The sequence below is a fragment of the Musca autumnalis genome, unplaced genomic scaffold (genome assembly GCF_047663935.1).
Source record: "Musca autumnalis isolate F117 unplaced genomic scaffold, ASM4766393v1 scaffold_5, whole genome shotgun sequence".
Lineage (NCBI taxonomy): Eukaryota > Metazoa > Arthropoda > Insecta > Diptera > Muscidae > Musca > Musca autumnalis.
The window spans coordinates 205,729,423-205,746,664 of record NW_027412088.1 but is presented as its reverse complement, the minus strand read 5'-3'; the positions used below and the strand labels follow the sequence as shown (position 1 = coordinate 205,746,664).

Sequence of the window (17,242 nt, the reverse complement as noted above, 5' to 3'; positions counted from 1 at the left end):
AAACACAAATGTAGTATACAGCCCTAAGGTTGAAAGACTGGGCATTATAAAATGGAAATAAATTGAAATTGAAATTGAAATGTCAAATTATAAAGGAATGCCAGAGCCCCCTAAAGGAGAACGCAGGCGGATTTGCAAAGAGGCTCTGGCATTCCTTTATAATTTGACATTTGGGGAAGCAAGCAAAGCAAGCGACGATTGATTCTGTTCTGGCCTTTAGTGTCGAACTGTATAAAGTCGAAGGTCACACTAGAGCGGTTTCATTGAAACTTTTAGGTATTTATAGATCGAGTTCCACACTGCAGCAACTTTATGATTTCACTCTGCTGTGAAACTCGACCTAGGAACCCTTGTTTTCATGAAATTGTTTCAATGAATCACTCTAGTGTGACCTTCGACAAACTGTGGTTTTGTCTATCGATATTATCGGATTAAAAACCCCTAACCCGAAATTCATGAAAATAAATAGAAATTTCGCGGCTTTTCGGTTTTGTGGACGTAAGTAAGCCCATATTCACACGAACAAAATTTTCCGTAAAATGAACTGTACTTTTTGGTGTTTTTATTAAATGTAAGTAATGTTTTTTCTCCTGAGAACTACTGCTATGTTCTCTTCTATAGGTCTTGGACAAAACCATCTATCGATATTGAATTTTAAAAAAAATAATCGATATTATTGATAGTGTCATCGGCTTTTTGCCAGCTCTAGTACCAAGTCGTTCAGTATAGAGCTGGAAAAAATCGATGGCATTATCGATAAAATCGATTATTTTTTTAAAATTAAATATCGATAGATGATTTTGCCTATCGATATTATCGGAACAAAAACCCCCAACCTAAAATTCATTGAAATAAATAGACATTTCGTTGTTTTTCTGTTTTTTTTTATGTGAGAAAGTAAGTCCGTAGTCACACGTACACATTTTTCGGAAAAGTAAAATGTATTTTTGTGAACTACTTGTGCAAAATGTCAAGAAAAGCATTGACATTTCCGCCATTTTCATCTCCAAATTAACCCTGCGTTTACAAAAGACAGGGCAGTTGGCTTCATGTATTGATTGTCAAAAACCCAAAACTTGCCTCTGTGCCGTAGGCGTCCAGACAACTGCAAAAACAGTTATAAAATTATGAATGAAAACCATAGATTTATTTTTGTTCTCCGTTCACATATTTTGTTTTTGTACATATTCTTTTGTTTTCAACACATATAAATTATCATCTCACTTCTTTTTCACAAAAATGTCAGTAAATCAGAGTTGTATTTGAAGACAAACTGTCTGGTGTAAACGCCTAGTAATGGTGTTGACAACTTAACGATAATATCGATAGCAATCGATATTTTAAAATATTATATTGAAAATATCTAATGTTGGGAATATCGATGGTTTGCCAGCTCTAGCGTTCAGTCTTGATTTTAGGGTTATATAGGCGGACTTTTTACAGGATTTGTCAACCCTATTGTCACTGTTTATAATTCAATTTATATATCTCTATAACTTATTTGACTGGCGTCTCTGAAAAATTTCAATTTCTTTGTATTTTAATTTCAATACAACATAGCTTAACTGAGTTTCTAAAGGAAAAATTACAGAAAAAGTATATAAATAATAATCGCCTATTGCATTTGCAAATAATTATTTGAAAATGAACGAACACAAAGTGCATAAAAGTATATAAGCGTGATAAATGAAAATATTCTCTTCGTCGTCCTAATTCTTTGTCGTAAGCGAGAGATATCGATATCTACCCCTTAATGAATGAAGAAGTGTATGTGTAAAAATCAGGTGCGGTCAAAACAATTGTTTGTGGAGAAAGTTGCTTGCAAATTCCGAAATTTTATTTGAAAATCATTTTTAACTAATCTCTATCACTATAAATCTTCCCCTGGCCTACTCTCATAGCATAACAAAATTAATTCGGCAATTTCGTTGTAGTGCTAAGCCGCATCTTCATATGTATAACAAGAATGTTAAAATGTCTGTATGTACCAGCCAATGTAAAAAAAGTTCTCAGCCTTTTGAAAAAAATCAATAATGTACAACGAAACATACGTATATGTATGTAAAGATACAATTTTACTCGCACTCACCGACTTCTGCGTCTACTTTTGCTCAGTGTTTTTTTTTTCTTCGGCGTTTTACGCCCAATTCCAATTGTTGGAAAATGTTAAGTCGTATAAAAGATAATAAATTTAGTGAATGGATGATAGTTGAAATTGGCAGAAAATTTAAAGATATTTTTTTATTCTAGGAAATCTGTAAAGGACAGTTCTTAATGGCAAACGAGTTTAATCAAGTTTAGGTATGTAGGAATGAATGAAAAGTCCAAGTGAACATACATAATTCATTTATTTTTATTTGCAGGACATCAAATAACGTCGCACTGAGGAACACGGAATTCTAAGGCAAGAGATAATTTCCATCTAGAATGGAGCCTTCGGCATGTTTGAACGATGAGGCCGACTTTGAAGCACAGAATGCTGTTCTACAAGAATACGGGCAATATACCACAGTATATCCAAATGCTTCGCTATATGCCACAACCAAATCCTCAGCTGGCATTGGTCTGCCGGGACGTATGGGCTCCCAGTGCTCATATCGTCCTGACCATGGCTCAGGAAAAGTAATTGGGTCTCAAAGTAATTTGACAAGTTCGGTACAAGAACTCAATAGTTCAGCAGCAATGCAACCGGATCAAGGAGGCATGATGCCAGCCCCGAATCTTCGATATCTACAGCCTTCGCAATATGAAGAGATGGCGGAATATGGCATGAATCCAGTAATGCAATTTCCTCCGCCGGAATCTCAGTATGGCGAAGATGCTCCTGTGGCTTATGGCTATGTATCTGAAGCTAACTATGTTATGCCTTCGGTAAGTGCCAAATCTAATCCCTATGTCACAAGACCACCTATGTTCGATGATAACCGAAATGGTGCTGAGGTCGCTAGTGCCATAGGTCTGCCTCAACCGGGTTTTGATGATGCTCACGACTTTCAAAATAAAATGTCCCAGCTGACGATTAGTTCATTTGGTATTGTGTCGCAACACATGCGCAATGGCGGCAAGGATGAAATTGTAGATGGATCTTGCAGTGACATTTGTTCCACCATGCGATGGCGAGATCCCAACTTGTCTGAAGTCATAAGCTTTCTCAACAATCCAAATAATGCAATTAAGGCCAATGCTGCGGCATATTTGCAGCATTTGTGCTACATGGATGATCCAATAAAACAACGAACACGTATCTTGGGTGGCATCCCTCCACTGATAAGATTGCTTTCCTATGAAGCACCTGAGATTTACAAGTGAGGATACAATTGTACATATCAAACTGAAAAGAGTTTATTATTCATTGGAAATGTTCTTCTTTTCAGAAATGCATGTGGAGCCCTGAGAAATCTATCCTATGGTAGACAAAACGATGAAAACAAAAGGGAAATTAAAAACGCTGGCGGTTTGGCAGCCTTGGTCAATTTATTATGTCGTACACAAGAGTCTGAAGTTAGAGAACTGGGTAAGATAATTCTTGCGGTCAGTTTTTGGATTTAAATAATTAAAATTACCTGTTTTCTTCCACTTTAGTGACTGGAGTTCTCTGGAACATGTCTTCATGTGAAGATATTAAACGCTTTATCATCGATGAATGCTTGTCGGCAGTCGTTAGTAATATTATACATCCACATTCCGGCTGGGACCCAGCTTGTCCCGGCGACACATGTTTTTCCACAGTATTTCGAAATGCATCTGGTGTTCTGCGCAATGTCAGTTCCGCTGGCGAATATGCCCGCACTCAATTGCGTAACTGCGACCATTTGGTGGAATGCCTGCTGTACGTTGTGCGCCAGGCAATTGAAAAGAATAACATTAGCAATAAGACAGTAGAGAATTGTGTGTGCATATTACGCAACCTATCGTATCGCTGCCAGGAGGTGGAAGATCCCAACTATGATAAGCAGCCCATATCAGTTCCAACAAGAGCTTTATCGTCCAGCAAGGGTAAGTGGTAGCAAAAATTATTGGAAATTTATACAGAAAAACTTATTGCTTTTTGGCTTCTTTAATAGGCGAAAATTTGGGCTGCTTTGGTACCAGCAAAAAGAAGAAAGCTCAAGCCCAAAGTGAACAATTGGATGGCGGTGGCGGTCAGTCTGGTTCAGGTTCAAAGAACAATGGCAGCGATCAAACCAATCGAGGGCCACTAAAGGGCTACGAGCACTTGTGGCAGCCCGAAGTAGTGCAATATTATTTAGCTCTGTTGCAAAGTTGCTCAAATCCAGAAACCCTTGAGGCGGCAGCTGGTGCAATACAAAATTTATCGGCCTGCTATTGGCAGCCCAGTATAGACATACGGGCAGCCGTTCGCAAAGAGAAAGGCTTACCCATCTTAGTTGAATTGTTGCGTATGGAAGTGGATCGTGTAGTATGTGCCGTTGCCACAGCTTTAAGGAATTTGGCCATTGATCAGCGTAATAAGGAGCTGATAGGCAAATATGCTATGCGGGACTTAGTACAAAAATTGCCTTCCGGTAATCCCCAGCACGATCAAAATACCTCCGATGACACGATCACTGCTGTTCTGGCCACCATTAATGAGGTCATTAAGAAGAATGCCGAATTCTCCAGATCTCTGTTGGATGCCGGTGGTGTGGAACGTCTCATGAATATTACCAATCAGCGTCAAAAGTACACTTCGTGTGTCAACAAATTTGCTAGTCAGGTATTGTTTACAATGTGGCAGCACCATGAACTGCGGGATGTCTACAAAAAGCATGGCTGGAAGGAACAGGATTTCCTAACAAAATTCATTGACTCTCACAGTGCATCGGCCCATTCGCCCAACAATTCGAATAGTACATTAAATCGGCCAATGGCTTCACAAGGACGTACACGCTACGAGGACCGAACAATACAGAGAGGTACCAGTAGTTCTGGTCGAAATAAAGACGAACAACAGCAGCAGCAGCAACAACAGTCACATCAGTCCCAAGCAAGATCTTGCCAAGACACTCAAATGTTACGACAAATGGTAAGCGCATCCTTGATATTCTTCTTTTAACTCGTACCTCATTATTCATTTTTAACAAATTTTCAAGGTGGACGAATATGCCATGAACGGTGGAGTGGTTGAGGATGGTACCTATCAACGGTCCAATGCTTATAACTCTGCTGTACCTATGCCCATGTATATACCAAGCGAAAATCCTCGAAATCCGCCTAATTAATGGAACATCACTTATTATGTATATAAACACACACACACACACATTTTTACTTTAAAAGTGCGCACATATGGCATATATAGAGAACATAACAAAACAAAAACATAAACGCTTTCAAAGTAAAAGACGGACGACGATGAAGGAAGAAGGTGAAGCAAACCAACCAACCAACAACATCAGCAAACAACAAAGTATTTGTCAAATTTTATTAAAACAACACACAATTTATTGCATAATATATAAAAAAAAAAATAATAATAAATAACGTACGGTACACACGACGGTATTTTCAAAATAGTTGAAAGACGAAGAGTTGACATCTACAACAGAGTAAAAGAGAAGAACCGTATAATTAATAAAAAAACAAAACAGAAATCATTACCATTGCATTTAATAAAACACCCATAAATTCTAAAAACAAAAACAAACAAAAAACACGAATTGCTGTGAGTTTTTCTTTCTTCATTTAGTTTTCGCCAAACCGTTCGATTTTGAATTGAAAGCAAAGCTAGATCTAAATGTGTTAATCACAACGACAAACATTCCGTTAGGATGATAAAACAGTACGTCTCTGTAGGAACTGTCATGATAGTGAACATTAACTGTCCCAAGTTGCATGAGAATGTTGGTTGAATGCGAATGGAATGACCTCTCGGATATCCATTTGAACAACAAAAGGCTTCAGATCGCTATAAACGAGTGACTTGCAACGATAAATTTAAGAAGATTTTCGAGGACTATCAAGACTCACTCAAAGTGGAGGAGGTCCCATGCTCCACAAGGGGTTAACGGAAAAGAAGAATAATCGGACTACGTGCGTATTTATCATTGTGCTTTTCTTTTAGCTTAGAACAGCCCATGAATGTCTCTAAAGCTGAGTACACATTGTCAGTTTGGAATGTCGATATTTCGCAATTATCGATAACTGTCAAACCGTCCAGCAACCACAAAACATTTTGTGGTTGCATGATGAATGACAAAAATTAACAGCCACACTAGCAAGCAACAACAAAGCTGTCATTCAAAACTGACAATGTGTACCCAGATTAAAGCTGGGTACACATTGTCAGTTTTGAATGTCGATATTTCGCAATTATCGATAACTGTCAAACCGTCCAGCAACCACAAAACATTTTGTGGTTGCATGATGAATGACAAAAATGAACGGCCACACTAGCAAGCAGCAACAAAGCTGTCATTCAAAACTGGCAATGTGTACTCAGCTTTAGGGGTCGATCATCGATAACAATTATCGTTGAGGCAACTCTCAACTGAAGTTGCGAATCTCAGTTGACGAAGCGGCTGTTTTTCAGCAACCACAAATTTTCAGTTGCAGTGAACATTTTCGAAGAAACAAGAAGTAAAATAGAAGGAAAAATAAATTAAAAATTATTGATTCTTTGCATCATTAATTAATTTTGTGTATCAATATGGTAAAAATAACGACAAAGCAACAGTTCGAAATATTAATTGATAAGCTGAGTGAAAATCCAAACTTAGCCCGAAGAGTTCGGGTTTTTGGTGAAACCAAAGCCACAGCGGATGAACATTTAAGCTAAAATAACCTTTCCTGTTTAAGTACAAATGACGAACATCCTCCTTTGGACCCATAATGTCACATGTGTTCCATCTATACAGCCAACTACACCAGGGAATCAAAAAATAATTCCACCGAACTTATCATTTTTGCAAATAAAACTTGACGATCCGAAGATTCAATGGCCAGGTTATATTCCAATCTTGGGTTGTTTTCCAAATTTGCTTTACTCAGCCAAAATATTAAAATATTGTCCAGAATACACAAAAGAGTTATCCAAAGCGCAAATTATTTTAAATAGTTTTTTTTTTTTTGGCGAATAGAGGTCACAAGTTTGAAAAAACACTGATCGATAACATGTTTATCGACCACCCAGTTGAGTTGACATTAATGGTACAACATTTCATCTCAGTCGCGCAGACAACTGACAACTCAACTCAAGTTAAGTGGCAATGCAAGATAGACCCATTAAAATCATAATCAGGGTAATCATGAATGTCAACTCACCGTGAGTTTTGTCTTTCGGCCGTTTCAATTTAAGGGAGAAGGTGAGAAAACTCACGGGTAGTTGATATTCATGATTGGGCTGAATAACCAAAAAATTAAGGATTGGCTCCACTCGAAGCCATTAGTTTGACGATATAAATTACATTTGAATGTCTCTAATCCCATTTACCACCAAAATTAAAACGATTTACCGTAAAACCGGACTTGTTTCTTTATTTCAAAAGTTTCTTGTAATAGTGTGGAGCAAGTTCTTCTAACCACTCCTCTTTGATGACACTGATGTTACGCATAAATATTTTCGACTTGTCGTACAAATCCAAATAGACAACATATTTTGGTTGGGTAATTGAAAAAATCGAAGATTCACGATCGATATACACCTCAGAGCCACAACGCAGCGTCTTGTATGCTCCCGATGGATGTAAATAGGCCACTTTCATAAATAGGCCCGATGTAATGCATCTCAAGATTTGATCCACCGATTTTGAGGAATGCAAGCGTATCTTGTATTTATTGAAGAGACTCGCTATGAGGTGTTCCCGTAACTTGTGGACACGCATTAAACTGTAATAATTCAAATAATAACGACGACAGAAATCCTTGCTAAGCATATTTTCCATAAAGGCATTGTACACATTTAGTAGTGTGATTAGATCTCCTTCGGCAGCTTCAAATTTCCTTCTGGCAATTTGTTTGTGACGATCAGCAACGCTATTCGTGGTAATAATGAAAATCGGTTCAATCTGCAGCATACAAACAATGGTTACCATTTCTTCGGAACACAACATTTCTGAGGAATTGAACAAGCAACGACTTAATTCGGGAGATAGAGGAGATTCGGACATGAAATATCCCACGGGGTCGGTTAATTGGCCTTGATCATCAAGGCCACCTGAAAGTTTGTAAAATGTAAAATAAGTTTGTTTGGAAGATGTGCAATGCGGAACAAGTTGAGTTTAGTGGGCCTGTGTTATTGGGTTTTTTCTGAAATCAATCAAATCCCTCTTTTCTGAATTTAATTTAAACAAGTAAAAAAGTATCAGTTGGCTTTGCCGACAGAGATAAACCCTCAGCCTGAGACATAAACGACATTTGAAAGGTATCGGAAGGACTGGTACCTTTGAACATGATTTAAGTGTGAATGATATATTACAATATTTGGTCGTGCCCATCAGGCACTTTAGTTGGTCAACGTGTTTTTTTAGAGCTTTTCAACCATTATATCGGGAAGCGTGGACTTGCTCATACCACTGTAAACAGGACCACAAGAAGTAATTTCGGTAAAAATTTTACTAAAATAATAAATAAATAAATTTTACACGATCCTCGAAAAGACCTTAAACAGGAAGATTTTGTGAATGACGTGTCCGACGATGTTTTCTTGTTAGAACTTGATGTACGTTTGGAAGAAATTTTACGAAAAAGTCAATTCAGCCAAACTTTTGTTAAGAAAAAGTCAATTCAGCTCACTTTTTTCTTATTAAAAGGTCAATTTAGCTAACTTTTATTGTAAAAAAAGTGAATTCAGCATATGTTTTCTTAAGAAAAACTCAATTCAGCTAACTTTTTCTTCTGAAAAAGTCAATTCTGCCAAACTTTTCTTAAGAAAAAGCCATTTCAGCTCACTTTTTTCTTATTAAAACGTCAATTTAGCTAATTTTTATTGTAGAAAAAGTGAATTCAGCATATGTTTTCTTAAGAAAAAAGCAATTCAGCTAACTTTTTCTTCTGAAAAAGTCAATTCAGCCAAACTTTTCTTAAGAAAAAGCCATTTCAGCTCACTTTTTTCTTATTAAAACGTCAATTTAGCTAATTTTTATTGTAGAAAAATTGAATTCAGCATATGTTTTCTTAAGTAAAAATCAATTCAGCTAACTTTTTCTTCTGAAAAAGTCAATTCTGCCAAACTTTTCTTAAGAAAAAGCCATTTCAGCTCACTTTTTTTCTTATTAAAACGTCAATTTAGCTAATTTTTATTGTAGAAAAAGTGAATTCAGCATATATTTTCTTAAGTAAAAATCAATTCGGCTAACTTTTTCTTCTGAAAATTCAGCTAACTTTTTCTTCTGAAAAAGTCAATTCAGCCAAACTTTTCTAAAGAAAAAGCCATTTCAGCTCACTTTTTTCCTATTAAAACGTCAATTTAGCTCATTTTTATTGTAGAAAAAGTGAATTCAGCATATGTTTTCTTAAGAAAAAATCAATTCAGCTAACTTTTTCTTCTGAAAAAGTCAATTCAGCCAAACTTTTCTTAAGAAAAAGCCATTTCAGCCCACTTTTTTCTTATTAAAACGTCAATTTAGCTAATTTTTATTGTAGAAAAAGTGAATTCAGCATATATTTTCTTAAGAAAAAATCCATTCAGCTAACTTTTTCTTCTGAAAAAGTCAATTCTGCCAAACTTTTCTTAAGAAAAAGCCATTTCAGCTCACTTTTTTCTTATTAAAACGTCAATTTAGCTAATTTTTATTGTAGAAAAAGTGAGTTCAGCATATGTTTTCTTAAGAAAAAATCAATTCAACTAACTTTTTCTTCTGAAAAAGTCAATTCACCCAAACTTTTCTTAAGAAAAAGCCATTTCAGCTCACTTTTTTCTTATTAAAACGTCAATTTAGCTAAATTTATTGTAGAAAAAGAGAATTCAGCATATGTTTTCTTAAGAAAAAATTAATTCAGCTAACTTTTTCTTCTGAAAAAGTCAATTCTGCCAAACTTTTCCTAAGAAAAAGCCATTTTAGCTCACTTTTTTCTTATTAAAACGTCAATTTAGCTAATTTTTATTGTAGAAAAAGTGAATTCAGCATATGTTTTCTTAAGAAAAAATCAATTCAGCTAACTTTTTCTTCTGAAAAAGTCAATTCTGCCAAACTTTTCCTAAGAAAAAGCCATTTTAGCTCACTTTTTTCTTATTAAAACGTCAATTTAGCTAATTTTTATTGTAGAAAAAGTGAATTCAGCATATGTTTTCTTAAGAAAAAATCAATTCAGCTAACTTTTTCTTCTGAAAAAGTCAATTCAGCCAAACTTTTCTTAAGAAAAAGCCATTTCAGCCCACTTTTTTCTTATTAAAACGTCAATTTAGCTAATTTTTATTGTAGAAAAAGGGAATTCAGCATACGTTTTCTTAAGAAAAAATCAATTCAGCTAGCTTTTTCTTCTGAAAAGTCAATTCTTTTTCTTATGAAAAAGCCATTTCAGCTCACTTTTTCCTTATTAAAACGTCAATTTAGCTAATTTTTATTGTAGAAAAAGTGAATACAGCATACGTTTTCTTAAGAAAAAGTCAATTCACATATGGGTTTATCATGAATGAAATTTCCCCGTGAGTTTTGTCTTTCCGCAGTTTCAACTTAAGGGAGAAAGTGAAAAAATTCACGGGGAATTGCGTTCATGATAACCCCCATAACTTTTTTCTTATGAAAACATCAATTTAGCTAACTTTTTCTGTAGAAAAAAAGTCAATTCAGCTAACGTTTTCTATTAAAATGTCAATTTACCCAACTTTTTCTAATGAAAAAGCCAATTCAGCTAAGTTGTTCTTTATGAAAGACAAAACAAAACAAAACAAAAAAAAAACTTACCTTTTTCTTATGAAAAAGAAAATTCAGCTAACTTTTTGCAAAGAAAAATATCATTCTTAAGAAAAAAATGGCTTAATTGTGTTTTTCAAAAGAAAAGTTTGCTGAATTGTCTTTTTCATAAGAAAAGTTAGGTGAATTTCTTTTTCTTAAGTAAAATATAGATGAATTCACTTTTTTCTTAAGAAAAAAGTAAGCTGTATTGACTTTTTCATAAAAAGTTAACTGAATTGATTTTTCTGAATCTAAGCTTAGCTGAATTGGTTTTTTCATAAGAAAAACTTAGCTGAATTGGCTTTTTGTTGAGTAAAAGTTGGCTGAATTGGATTTTTATGAGAAATTATTAGCTAAATCATTTTTTTCTTAAGAAAAATTTGGCTGAATTGATTTTTCATAAGAAAAAGATAGCTTAATTGAATTTTCCTAAAGGTAAAGTTAGCTGAATTGAATTTCATAAGAAAAAGTTAGCTGAATTTACATTTTCTTGAAAAAAAGTCAGCTGAATTGACGTTTTCATAAGAAAAATTTGGCTGAATTGGATTTTTATGAGAAAACGTTAGCTAAATCGAATTATTCTTAAGCAAAGTTAGCTGAATTGACTTTTTCATAGGAAAAACTTAGCTGAATTGGCTTTTTGTTGAGTAAAAATTGGCTGAATTGAATTTTTATGAAAAATTGTTAGCTAAATCATTTTGTTTCTTAAGAAAAATTTGGCTGAATTGATTTTTCATAAGAAAAATATAGCTTAATTGAATTTTCCTAAAGGTAAAGTTATAGGTAAAGAATTTCATAAGAAAAAGTTAGGTGAATTCACATTTTCTTGAGAAAAAGTTAGCTTAATTGACTTTTTCATAGGAAAAACTTAGCTGAATTGGCTTTTTGTTGAGTAAAAGTTGGCTGAATTGGATTTTTATGAGAAATTGTTAGCTAAATCATTTTTTCTTAAGAAAAATTTGGCTGAATTGATTTTTCATAAGAAAAAGTTAGCTGAATTCACCTAGCTGAATTGGCTTTTTGTTGAGTAAAAGTTGGCTGAATTGGATTTTTATGAGAAATTGGTAGCTAAATCATTTTTTCTTGAGAAAAATTTGGCTGAATTGATTTTTCATAAGAAAAAGATAGCTTAATTGAATTTTCCTAAAGGTAAAGTTAGCTGAATTGAATTTCATAAGAAAAAGTTAGCTGAATTCACATTTTCTTGAGAAAAAGTTAGCTGGATTGGATTTTTATGAGAAAACGTTAGCTAAATCGAATTTTTCTTTAAAAACAAGTTAGCTGAATTGAGTTTTTCATAGGAAAAAAATTAGCTGAATCGACTTTTTTTAAGAAAAAGTTAGCTGAATTGACTTTTTTAAGAAAAAGTTAGCTCAGTTGACTTTTTAAAAGGAAAAAATAGATGAATTGACTTTCTTTTAAGAAATAGTTAGCTGAATTGACTTTTTCATAAGAAAATGTAAACGAAGCAGTGGAAATACTACGAAAGCCAAATATTTTACCAAATCTGTTGACTCGTTCGAGAGTTATCGTCCGCTCCAGCCAGACAGGCGGACATGGCGGCTACATCGGCTTCAAATTGTCTGGAACGGATTTCGTCCATTATTTCGATGAGGCACATTTTCATCATATTAAAGTGTATATACCCTCATAAGATTAAAGGCTGAGGGTATAAAAATCACAATTATCAGGAGTATAGAATTTCCAAAGAAAAGAAAATATACCAATACGAAAGATCTACAAAATCCTTTCTTCTTAAATTAATTTTGAAAATATGCAATATGCATCAGACCACAAAGGAATAGTTATGTAAGACATCCCAACTCATCAAAAATCAGGCCTTAACCTGTACTTAAACCCCACCACAAACAACAAAATAGTATTCCATACCTAAAGCATACAAAGTCTCTAATGTAGAGAGTACATTTTTTGCCGGTGGTGCCGATGGAAAATCAAATCTCAGAATATTATTAACCGCCAAAGCCTTTAGATATAAAATAATCGAACTCAATTCACTTCGACGCATTTCCACAACAGTTCTGTCGGCCAATGCTTGGAAATCTTCTTTGGTATATAGACGAAATACCTTTGCCATTCTATGTTTACTTTTCCAATTACTACGCAGTGTTGCGGTGTGCTTACAAACTGGCACTGTTAGGCAATGATAACGACTTTGAACCGACTCAAACCAGTTGAGCTGCATAAAACCGCAATCAATAACTGAAATTAGACAATAGACAGACTTTTTTTAATTCGGATGTTTGTGTATCGCATTTGAATACCCACCATAATAGATACGATCTTGTGTTACGAAATTTTGATACAGCTCTATGGTAAAGACAACGTTCCGTTTGCCTTTGGTTGTGGGAAAGAATACCGTTTCCCTTTCATTTTTCATCTGAGACAATTTAAAGTAATTCAAATTTTGAGTACTTTCCGCCTCGCGCAGTAGAGCCATAGCACTGCTAATGTCCTCTTCACTTGCCATGTAAGCTATTACATCACCATCTAGCGGCCGTTGGGTGTGTATACTTAAAATGGTGTGAATGGTTTTTTGTACATAATCGGCACAAGGTTCTTTCAAGTACAAAATATCTTGCACCACACCCGCCGCTTTACTTTGTTCATCAATTGAGAGAATAACATTCCTCAATTCCTTGTGTTCTTTGCCTTTGATGGCATTAAAGTATTCCTGAAAGAAATGCGCCTCTTTTGACATGGCCACTAGCAGCAATTTGAGGGTGGAACGTTTTCTAATGATTTTCTTCAATATTGATAGTATGGTATCGGACAGGGCAGATCTCTTTAAGGCATCATTCATTATGATGAGACCATAATTGGTTAGCAAGGGATCGTTGAGAAGTTCCTTAAGCAAACATTCCTCTGTTATACTCTTGAGTAAAAAAATGTTTTATATTATATATGTGTTGTTGGAATCAATACTACAAGAAACAAAAACTTACAATAATTTTGGCATAACTGTTCAGGGATTTGATGCCAAAGCAATATTTTTCGGCTGCCGATAAGAACGGGTGATTGCTGGACTCAACAAAACCAATAACACCTTTGGAGTTCCAACCCAATTCCTCCAAGTACTAAAACAACAAAACACTATTAATCGCAATACGATTGTATTCGAACTACTGTTCCGCCAAGGAAAAAAAGACAACCGAATTCCTTATTCGCCCATTAACACTCCAAAAGAAAAGCTTTCCATGCTCCCCCAGATATGGGGACTTTAAATTTCCCCACGCGCCGCCGCGTCTATATTGGGCAGATATACAAAACCATCACAATCTTTACATTTTTTGTAGGTTAATTATCCAAAATATCATATAGTATATATTTTACAACATTTACATACATATACATTCATTTTATAACACATCAATTGCAATAAGAAAAAACATCATCATCATCATCATAATCATCATTAATAGTAAAGAAAAAAAATATTAAAAATTAATAAAAATAGATAAAATCGTTTTTTGTTTTTCTTTTCTTTTTGTTGTTGTTGTTGTTGGTTTTATCAGAAAGACGTTATATTAGCACTGCTCATCGTATTGTATATAAAATTATGCGCCTCCAACAGATGCATTTCCGTTATACAAATGCACACCAGGAGTATTATGTAGCCACTGTACTGAATGGCCTTAAGGAATTCAAAGAGTTTGTCACAAAATATGCTCAGCAAGACACAGTGCATTAGCGAATGGACATTGACAATGCGCCACAGCCATGCCACACAGAAGAACCACGTTGATTTGAAGACAATTTGTTGATAGGACATTTGGGCGGGTGTAACATCGGTTCGCTCCAGCATGTTTTGATATACGGCTATATAACGATTCCATGCTGTGGAGCTAAGCAACAGCTGGCCGGTGAAACTGATAACTTTCTTTGCAACCTTGCGTGTGGTGGGCTTGATCTTGGCCTTGGTTGAAACATCGGCTCGCGTATCGACCATTGGCAATTGCAGATAACCACGGCGTGGTGGATTATTTTTCAAATAGAAAAATATTCCCAGCAAAAGGGCAATGCAACCCAAGCCATCACATATGCCATCAACATAGTAACCAGTTGTTCCCACCTCGGAGCGTTCACCACGTATGTTTTTTTTAACTCGCGCCACATGACCATCCAGGTCATCGAGGAAGGTACGGAACTGGAATAACACCACACCCAAACGTCTATAGCCCAGGCTATCGGACGCCACCAATTTACCCGCCACACATGCCACGCCCACATGGAAAAATGATATCATATTCGCTGTTATAAACGAGGACCGCGAGAATCCAATAACATTGTCAAATATGGTGGCCAATGGTGCAAAAATATAATGGTTTGTGTGATCTAAAAGGATGGCTTTCACAGTAACATGGCACAAGGGATTGAGATCACAACGCAGCCAAGTCTGTGATTCGTACGTCACTACATCACGTTGAGGTATATCGGTGGTTGTGTTGAAGTGATAATTTCTTTCTAGGGGATAATTTTGTATACGCAGGTACAACTGGACATCCATATATATATAGAAAATGATGAGTAGTATCAGCAGTCCCAGTAATATTTTACTGATTTTACTACTTGGGCCAACCATCTTTGTGAGTGGGGGGTAATATACAAAAGCTTCTTTGTTTCTCCAAAACTCAGTTCAACACAGCTACAACAGCAGCAGCAGCAACAAGACTTGTAGTTATGATAATTGCAGCGTTGTTGTCAGTATTATTTTTCTTCCTTCTATATACACAATGAATCCTTTGAAATATGACGACAATGTCACTAAACAACAATGTCCAATGGTATCTGTAACAGATAAGAGGGATTATCACATAGTAAGTAGAAACAAGTATTTGGTTAATACATGAATAATGGCAAATGTCATCTTAACCAAAGCTATAGAATTCGGTTGTGCTTATTTTCTTTGGCAGTTAATAGTCCTGACTGACAAAATATCTATTGTTACCTGCATTAACTCAATATTTCCTAGACCTCCACTGTCTGTGGCTATAATGGTAATTTGAAATTTCTCCAAACAATAGAGTATGTTGTTGATGGGATTGACTTTGCTTGAAGAAATGTCCATTATTGCTTCTTTTGCTTGAAAATCTGTAATATGTAGCAAGCAGGGTATTTATAGAATCATTAATGGCAATCTATCTACTTGTCGTCATAGGTATTACAAATCTTAAGGGAACATGTTGTAACAGAAATAACTCCCTTATTCGTACGTAATCTACACGAAACGAAAGGGGGTCAATTGGTCGATAAAAAGACGTTTATTACCACTAATTAATTTAATCAACTAAGGCTGCAAACAGACCAATCAACCAGCAGCAACACCGAAGTACTATCTGCAAGCATTTTGCTGCGTTCTCTAACGTAGCGCAGTAGATTCTGGATAAGAGGTATAATATTTGACCCCAAGTTAATAATACTATTGACAGCAAAATTTCAACAAAATCCAGACAATTTCATTTCAACAAATCACTATTAAACAGACCCCTCTGTAAACACACAAATAAATGATTGGTCACTCTTCAAAAAATGTTCGTTCCTCCTTTTCTTTATGATGAAATGTTTCGATTCAAGCCAAATGCAACAGTTGTATTTTTGTTGTGGGAGTTATCTTCTTGTTTCTATTTTTATTAATTTGTGTTCTTAATTTTGATATCAATTAGAATCTTTCTTACCTGAATACTTTGCTCTTTCATTAAATGGATTCATTACTAGTTGCTAAAATGCTGACACATTTCAACAGGCTATGTGCTGAATGTCTCACCACAATCACGACAGATGTCTCCTTCTCTGTTAACGCGAATCGACTTTGTATTTTATTTTTTATTTGCAAGATAATATTTATTATCTTATTAATTGTAACAAAAAAACTACGAATAAAAGAATCGTGCTTCAACAAAAAACTTCGCCATATTAAAAATAATGACAAGAAGAAGCATGACAGAGGCGTTAGGTTATCAATATTTGAGAGAGGGAAAAATATTGAACTCAAAACACTAATTTTAATTATTTGTTCATAGGTTAATAATTATGAGAAATGTATCTGTTTATTTATAATTAGTAAAAAAATTATTATACTTTCCTCTTTTATAGCATTAAGAAAATAAAATGTAAACAGAAAAAATTGTTCTCTATAATACCCTCTCTTCTACTACGTTTCTGGTGTGTAGAATAAACAGAATATTACATTACAATGCAACACTGAAATCAGCTGTTTATGTATAATGTACGAAACAGACTATTTTTCGTTATTACAATATGGCAACACTTGACGGTGGGTGTGAATTAACCACCAGGAAATGATAACATACTATATTCACCTAAGTCTTATGCCAGACAATGAAAATTTTCATGTTCGTGAAAATGAGTTTATAGCCAAGAGGTGTGAA

General features: G+C 34.9%; 2 protein-coding genes across 11 annotated transcripts; one reads left to right on the top strand and one right to left on the bottom strand.

Moving 5' to 3' along the window:
- The first annotated feature begins 1,404 nt into the window (after positions 1–1,404).
- On the top strand, positions 1,405–5,597 carry p120ctn (adherens junction protein p120). Of its 5 annotated transcripts, none has more exons than XM_073992902.1 (7): positions 1,405–1,596; positions 2,251–2,301; positions 2,364–3,305; positions 3,375–3,514; positions 3,583–3,996; positions 4,065–5,026; positions 5,094–5,597. In XM_073992902.1, the coding sequence occupies exons 3-7, from the start codon at positions 2,428–2,430 to the stop codon at positions 5,220–5,222; spliced, it is 2,523 nt and encodes an 840-aa protein (XP_073849003.1). In that variant the 5' UTR covers positions 1,405–1,596; positions 2,251–2,301; positions 2,364–2,427; the 3' UTR covers positions 5,223–5,597. The 5 variants fall into 5 exon arrangements, with proteins under 5 accessions (XP_073849003.1, XP_073849005.1, XP_073849004.1 ...); XM_073992904.1 differs by having other exon boundaries at positions 1,461–1,722; XM_073992903.1 differs by having other exon boundaries at positions 1,464–1,767.
- A 1,859-nt stretch (positions 5,598–7,456) lies between these two features.
- On the bottom strand, positions 7,457–17,038 carry Cpes (Ceramide phosphoethanolamine synthase). 6 transcript variants are annotated; one of them, XM_073992895.1, is made up of 6 exons: positions 16,529–17,006; positions 15,802–15,944; positions 13,799–13,930; positions 13,122–13,728; positions 12,726–13,055; positions 7,457–8,155 (listed from the first exon to the last, which is right to left on the bottom strand). In XM_073992895.1, the coding sequence occupies exons 1-6, from the start codon at positions 16,560–16,562 to the stop codon at positions 7,476–7,478; spliced, it is 1,926 nt and encodes a 641-aa protein (XP_073848996.1). In that variant the 5' UTR covers positions 16,563–17,006; the 3' UTR covers positions 7,457–7,475. The 6 variants fall into 6 exon arrangements, with proteins under 6 accessions (XP_073848996.1, XP_073848998.1, XP_073848997.1 ...); XM_073992897.1 differs by lacking the exon at positions 16,529–17,006 and adding an exon at positions 16,122–16,342; XM_073992896.1 differs by lacking the exon at positions 16,529–17,006 and adding an exon at positions 16,000–16,234.
- Between the last annotated feature and the right edge of the window lie 204 nt (positions 17,039–17,242).